We start from the raw sequence: 8,389 nt of genomic DNA on the forward strand, positions 1-8,389 counted from the left end.
TGGCATTTGTTAGTGTATGTGGTTATATGTAATTTTCTTTTTTGTCCAGTTTGTTTGTTCCTTTCTATTATAAGTGACTTACATATATGTATAAAACTATTGATTTGTTTCATTTCAGTTGTATTCTAAAAATATTTCATACACTATTTAACTGGAACACAACAGTAAGTTAGTTGCGTAATAACAATTGAACACTTTATACCTAAAACTACCATTACAACTGTTTTCACATTTTCTACCAAAAATGTTCTTCTCTATAACATCACATCGTAAGAGAAAAAAATGCATAGTCATGTAGAGCATTTAATGATCCAGGGACCGGAGCAGAGCGGATCAGAAACCCTTGCCTTGGGAAGATGGGTGGGAGCTAAACAGGGTATAAAGTGTTCATTTGTCAAATATTTGAATAACATAGCCTTAAATGCTATTGATTGATTGTATCTTGTTTAACGTTCTTCTCAATAATTTTTAATTCATATGGAGATGTCACCAAGACCGGCGAAGGGCTTCAAATTTAGGCCTATGCTCGGCGCTTATGGTCATTGAGCAGTGAGGGTTCTTTAGCGTGCCACACCTACTGTGACACGGGACATCCGTTTTAAAGGCCATCTCCGAGGACCCGTGACATTCACACCTGATGCCGAGAGTTTGGTGATGGAACTGTCACTACCTGTTTAACGAACTAGGTCTGTCGCGGCCGGGATTCGAACCCCGACCGCCCGCATACAGAGCGAACACTTTACCTCTGGACTACCGCAGCAGTGGTAATGCTATTGATACTAAATTCTGATTATAGATATTTAATAAGAACAGGTGTCCTTTACCAAAATTGTAAATTTCATGATCCAAGGAAAGGGTTTTAGTTTAATGTGGGATCAAAATGATCATAGTGACCATTGTTTTAACAACATCATATAAAATTTATATTTCAACGTGCTGAAAAGTTTCAGGACATTGCTTCCAATCCATATTTGTTATTTTCTTACAGAAAATGTACTACTTAGTTATGCGAAAATAAAGAATGATGCATAAACCCTTTTTTAATGTTGTTCCTGCTCATTAACATTACATACAAAATTCATGAAGTCAGCTCAGCGCTTTTCAGTACTTTCAGTACTTTGATTTTTACTAGTTTAAAACAACACGAATACACCGTCATACAACGGGAAAATGTGAAAAGTCTGCATATCCTCGTGCCACTCCGTGCGTATCACTCAGTGTATGTACTAAACTTACACTACATAGCTAATTCATGCAATCTTGAAGGTATTATTTGGCAAAATAATTGATTATATGTGTCAAACATTTGTTGACACGTGCAAATAGCTCTTAGGAGCTTTTCTTTGATGCAAAGTGTTTCGTTTGATCAATTGAAACATGCATACTCCCAACAGTCCACGATCAATTAAATTCTGACTCACGTCAAAATTGTTATATTCATATCATTTTGATGTATCTGGAAAAGCTTATCAAAACCCCATAATTCATTTAATATTTATCCTTTTCATATCAGCTTTTGTTTGTAATATTATCACTGATTATATCATTTCAAAACAAATTTTCCATGTTGCGATCGTCAATCCATGAAGATGTTGCTACATGTACCGCCAATCCATGAGGATGTTGCTACATGTACCGTCAATCCATGAGGATGTTGCTACACGTACCGTCAATCCATGAGGATGTTGCTACACGTACCGTCAATCCATGAGGATGTTGCTACATATACCGTCAATCCATGAGGATGTTGCTACACGTACTGTCAATCCATGAGGATGTTGCTACATGTACCGTCAATCCATGAGGATGTTGCTACATGTACCGTCAATCCATGAGGATGTTGCTACGTGTAGCGTCAATCCATGAGAATGTTGCTACATGTACCGTCAATCCATGAAGATGTTGCTACCGTCAATCTTCTCCAGCCCAGTCTGTTCTCGGCCCTTATTACCAGCTCTGGCATCTTCAGATGAGTTCAGGTCTGATGTCATAGATAGATCCAGCTTCTCTGTAGTCTCCCCTTTTTCTCCTACCTTCGATGGTGCCCTGCAGGAAGGTCTTACACAGGTTGTTGTGGCGGGTTACGTAGTCAAACCAGGTCGGGTTCGTCCTGCGAAATCAACTTTGCATCGGATATAGTCGTTGGTCTTGTGTTCAACCCGTAAGATGCGGAACAGCTTTCTGTAGAATGCATGAATCTTCTCAAGCTCGGCTGATAATGTCAATTTGTGGCAAGCCCTTTTACTATTTATTCGTAAAATAAGATATCTCTTTAATAAGAGAGATTATAATATCTTTATTGGTTAAAGAGATATCTCTGTAAGTTAGAGAGATATCTTTTTTACGCTAGGGAGATATCTCTTTAACCAAAAGAGATATCTTTAAACAAAAGAGATATCTCTTTTTCTCAAAGAGAAAAAGATATCTCTTTCCAATATTTGTTATTAGTTTGAATACTTAAGAAATTATCCCTAAACCGGAAGCCCGCCAAAGCAAATCTTAGCACGATGGCTGCAATCACGGGGGAAGATTTTGTGTTTACTGCATATATGAAGTGTATATTACCAGTGGCGGATTTAGAGGGGGCGTAGCCGGCGCCCCCCCCCCCTAAAATTTTCAAATTTAAGGTAAATCGTGGTATCTTGTTTAGAAAAATGTACTAAACGATAAAAGAAGCAATAATTTCTTCCACTTCCGGAGAAATAAATGACAAAATCTTTTGATTTCTTGAATTAATTTATTGGGAGAACTTAATTTTTTCCAAAAAGCCCTTTAAATTTGGGTCATTTTATTAATTTCACCGTATTAAAATGATAGAAAATAGTACAAATGACTAAATAGGAGAAATATTTCAAGCCCCATAAAATCTGTAGAACCTAGGAGCTTCGCACCCTGGACCCCCTCGAGGGTTTCGCCCTGGACCCATTTCCTCATAAGGTGCCCCCCCCCCCGTAACTGCAATTCCTGGATCCGCTCCTGATTACAGGTAACAAAAAAACAAAGACAATAAATTGATAAAATATGTTAGCTAGATTTGATCATCCTCTCGGCGACTTGATAATGTTACCCCAACCACCACTTCAACATTTTCCGCCATTTTTACACTAGAAGTATTTTGATTGGTAAAAAAAATAAGGTTACGTCTTATTAATGGCGATGCAACAGGGAGAAGTCATTATGATGACCGGGGGTGATTTAAAGAGATATCTCTTTAAGTTAAGGAGATATCTCTTTTTGAAATTTGAAGAGATATCTCTCTAACTTAAAGAGAAATCTCTTTACATTGATAGAGATATATCACTACGCTGGAGAGATATCTCTCTCTTTGAGAAAGATCTCTCTATCTTTAAGAGATATCTCTCAAAGAGAAAGAGATATCTCTTTAGCGTAAAGAGATATCTCTTTTGTGTAAAGAGATATCTTTTTAGTTAAAGATATACCTCTTTTGGTTAAAGAGATATCTCCCTAGCGTAAAAGGATATCTCTCTACCTTTCAGAGATATCTCTCCAACCAATAGAGATATATCTCTAGTGTAAAGAGATATCTCTCTTTTATTTAAGAGATATCTTATTTTACGAATAAATAGGTAAATTAAGGGCTTGCCATAGAAATCGGCTTGTTGACTCGGTTAAATAAAAGAAAATCATGAATGCACCTCACTGCGAAATAGACATACATATATAACATGATTTGTATTACAGTTAATATAAACTTTCATATTTGATATTTTTTGAGTACATGTACATCGATCACGACATTATTCACTGTACGGTTAGCTAGTTGATTCGACTCTCAAGGGTTTATTAAATATAGTTACGGCAAATGATATCCATTTTGTTACAATATTTTTTGAAGAACATTTTAGAACAGTAGTTTGCAGCAACAAAATCAAATTAGTACGTGGGAACATGCAAGAGAAATTTTCCCTATGCGAGTCTACAAATGCACGAAAACAGTACTTATATTTGGACTGGTTTGATTGAACAAAATGAATGAATGACCTTTTTATGTGATGTGAAAGTGAATTTAGGTTTATATACATGTAATACTGTTCTGATTATTAACCCCATTAATTCATTAGCTTATTAGACTTTATTTTTTGTTTTAGGACAGTGGGTGTCGAGGTATTACCGTTCAGTCGATGTTTGACGAATAAGTAGAGCACGCAGATTACTTGACAGATTTTATGGCAATTTTAAAATATGTAAATGTATTTAAAGTTTTTGAATTACATATAAAAAAAAAATGTACGCGTATCCGTAAATTCTGGCATTAGGAAGAATCAGTTTCATTTTAAATTTACAATATTGTCTGCATTGAAGAATAATTTTGCTAGTAGTTGCTGCGTTAAAATGTCATTTTCTTTCAGTTGTTCAAAATGGTTATACATCAATTCAAAAGGGTATGCATTTCTAATGATCAGCAATTGCGGCTGTTTTGGTTACATTTATTCAAGAATAGAGAAATGGACGAACCAGCTGTTCGATAAAACTGCTTCAGAAATACAGCTGTTCAGCCTAAAACCGACAACGTGTTTCAATTCATGCATTTACATCTTTTCCTTGTGGCACCAAATGGTTTCACAGTATTTCATAATCATAACTATCTCGAGCGATCGAACGAATCCATCATGAAATAACTACTATACTTTTAATGTGTAAACATACGTAACCCGTTTATTGAAAATAAATGACGAAGTAAAAAGTGGCATAAAATAACAAAGCTGAACAAAGTGAAAATAAACTAATGACAAGAAATAGTTGACCAGGGAGTTCACAAAACATCACAAATAATGATGAGTTTATATATACATTATAAACCGCGCCACAACAGAAACTGTTTCCTGAAGCAGTACGACACTTCAGTTGATGTGCGCCATCCAAGATGAAGACGATATGGATATGAATATTAAAAAAAAAAAAAAAAAAAAAAAAAAAAAAAACTGCCTCGGAAATACAGCTATACAACCTAAAAACTGACAAAGCTTATCAATCATTTTCCAGATGGCACCAAATGATTTCAAAGTTTTTAACACGCGTGACGGCTAATATTGTCACATCAAGACCCTAAGGTATGATGAAATTGAAAACATAGTGGGAGAGACTGACGGACAGACAGACAGAGAGGAACCCTACAGTCCCCTAACCCGCTTCATAATATATCTGATGATTTAAAAATAGATCAAACCGGACCTATTACTGTCACAATAATACACGCATATTATGTTATTTTAAAGTGTATATGAATTATTCTTTAAGCAAATGATTTTTGAAATGGAAATTCGATAATAATCACGATAAAAATGACATATTTAATGTATAAGCTTTCTAAATATCAACTCTGTCAAAAAACAAGACCGCTCTGTATATACGGCGTTTTGTAAACGAATCACTACAAGCTGTTTCAGAGAAATTAAATGCAAATTCACATTGTTTTCAGGTGTTTACCTATTATGCTATTTAAGAAATAAATTTCATTTTTGAAAATACATTAGGTTACATGTACGCGCTGCGACTCTTCTCTACAGCATACTTCATTAAGCGCTAACTTTAATGAAAATCAATTTCTTATATTTACATTATACTCTCATCTCTGTCGGAATTTCCTGTCGTTAAAATAGATGTACTATACTTATTAGTCATATTAGTACTATACTTATTAGTCATATTAGTACTTTACTTATTAGTCATATTAGTACTATACTTATATTAATCATATTAGATTCATACGCATTGTTTACCACTGCAGCGCGGTCTTGCAAAAATACCCATCATTACAATTTGTAAAGATATTAATGGTAAAACATTAGAAATGCAGATATTCGGGACAACGGTGAAGATTTTTAAAAATCAAAATGTGTTGCATAAAATTTCTGTGTTATGACAGGACATTTAAGCATCTCGTAAATCAATAGGGAGCCAAGACACCACAGCTTTAAGTTTAGATACCGTAACAGTACTATAATAATCATTAATATAGTCACTGTTTAAAGTCTACACAATACTCCACACCGCGGTACACGTATGTGAAGATGTGTGACCATCAACAGGATTAAGACTATTTCTGAATCATTTACTTGCTTTTCGTTGTATTTTGCTAAATCAAATCCGTCCACCTTTTATACGTATGTAGTTTTGTATTTTACTTCATTACAATTATGATCGTTTGTCTTGTCTGTTACATAATTGTGTGTTACTCATCCAGTAATGCAATTTAATTGCTCTCTCTCTCTCTCTCTCTTCTCTCTCTCTCTTTCGTCCGTGGGCAGATTACACAATTACCTTACTGACATGATATATGAATCGACATGCCACCAATGACACACAAACATTCTAAATTAATTATCTTTAAAAAAAAAAACAACCCCAGATTTCATAACACTTTCTGCTCATTCTCTTGAGCATTTCACCACGAGTCGTAACAAAAATTTTCTTTCCATTCCTTATTGGGATGGAAATCAGCATATTCAAAATGTTTTACTTTGTCGAAGTAATTCTAATGAAGTTTGTGTTTTCTGCTGCAGCCTTGACAGATTTTAGTGGACAAACAGTCAAGGAGTTACATAAAGCAGAAATGACCGTCAAGAAATCAAACCAATCTGTGACATTTACTGAACACACAACGCCTCCTCTGCCGCCAGGATGGGAAGACTTCTGTACAGAGAAAAATCTCAACACTAATGTACTAGCTTTTAAGTGCAACATCGACACCTCAAATTCGGGACGCTGGAATTTTGAAGTGCTGAGGGACTTCATTATGTATCGCCGTATGAAATATAAATTTGACGTAGAATGTTTGAACGGAGCCAATATATCACTCATCTGGCCAGCCAAGGCAAAAAACCTCAAAGGAATGCAGGTGTATAATTGTATCATCGAGGACTTTTACAATGATTGTATGCATCAAGTAGTGACGTCATTTCCGGATGAGATGGAGTTCATGAACTTAACAAATGTAGTGATAATGACAGATATTTTCGAAGTCCTTCATTTGAGTAGGACTATAGCAAACGTCACGCAGGATTGTCATTGTGGAAATGATGAAAGTGTTATAACACGAATTCAAAGCAATGTCACATACAACTTCGGCGACTCCCTCTCGCGGTACTACAGTTTGGTTGGACAAGATGAGGACAATTACAACAATAGCAAAGACCCCGTCCCCAGAGACGGTCAGAAGATGCATAACGACATGCTTAAAATAGAACATATTTGTAACTACCAGAAAATGCAAATATATGATTACAGTATAAATCCACACCCTAGTAAATTTTATATTAACATTAAGACGGAGAGATCTTGGTACCCGGTGCTGAAGATGTTGAATTTTTCTTACACAGACATCAGTTCAATTTCGGATCTGTTTGATAAATTAGATGAATACTTTCCCAAATTAGAATCGCTGGATCTTTCCCACTGCAATATACAAACAGTTGAGATTCGCGATGATAATAGAGTTTCTCTGAGGAATGGGACTGTATTGAAGGTTAATATTACCCACAACAACATCACGGAATTACAAGTCGATTCCCTAGAACGATTAATTCACAAACAAAATCTATTCATAAACTTCAGTCACAATCCGCTAAATTGTTCATGTACCGAAGACATGAAAGAACTAATCATCTTTGTGAAGGACAGCAGGAAATGGAGCAGACCAGAATATCTGCCTTATAATTTTATAAGAGAAATGAAATGTGCTTATCCAAAACATTTGAACAGAACGCGTCTGATAGATCTACAGGAAAGTCATCTTATGTGTGAAAGTGACTTGGCTTTGACAAAAACCGTTCTTGTAGAAGCAATAGTTCCTCTTAGTATATTCGCTGCCGTCCTTCTTGGAATTTTTGTTGTTTTTGTGAGGTTTCGACGAGAAATTCAGATTTTAATGTACACAAGGCATAACATTTTACTGTCTTGTCAACAAGACGAGACAAGTGAAGACAAAACTTTTGATGCTTTTGTCTCTTATAGCAACGAAGACCATGAATGGGTCAAACGTGTGTTCGAAGATTCCGTTGAAGGTCTGAAAAATTTTAAATTTTGTCTACACCATAGGGACTTCATGGCGGGTAAAACAATAACTGAAAATATCATAAATAGTATTGAAAGCAGTAGACATACCATTGTAATTGTGTCGAAGAATTTTTTAGATAGTAGCTACTGCCTTTATGAATTTGAGGAAGCTCTTCGACAGAGTATCAGTGAAAAGACACGCCATCTAGTGGTGGTTATGTTTGAAGAGATATCAGTGAATGAAATGCCAAAGGTGTTACAAGCTTGTTTAAAAACGTTCACTTATATCAGAAAAGACGACGCAATCTTTCTTGATAGATTAGTATATTCGTTGTCTTGCAAGCACCGACAGAAAAAGATTGATATTGCTTGA

The 8,389-nt window shown here is 35.4% G+C and overlaps 1 protein-coding gene across 1 annotated transcript; it reads left to right on the forward strand.

The window, feature by feature from the left end:
- The first annotated feature begins 6,499 nt into the window (after nucleotides 1-6,499).
- Nucleotides 6,500-8,389, forward strand: LOC125680009 (toll-like receptor 6). The gene has a single exon (XM_048919456.2). It carries the CDS (start codon nucleotides 6,500-6,502, stop codon nucleotides 8,387-8,389), a length of 1,890 nt encoding a protein of 629 aa, XP_048775413.2.

Source organism: Ostrea edulis, chromosome 2 (genome assembly GCF_947568905.1).
Source record: "Ostrea edulis chromosome 2, xbOstEdul1.1, whole genome shotgun sequence".
NCBI classification, from domain to species: domain Eukaryota; kingdom Metazoa; phylum Mollusca; class Bivalvia; order Ostreida; family Ostreidae; genus Ostrea; species Ostrea edulis.

What these genes read in the sequence shown, in the direction of transcription:
- LOC125680009 (XM_048919456.2), top strand. Translation starts at nt 6,500, where the DNA reads ATGAAGTTTGTGTTTTCTGCTGCAGCCTTGACAGATTTTAGTGGACAA.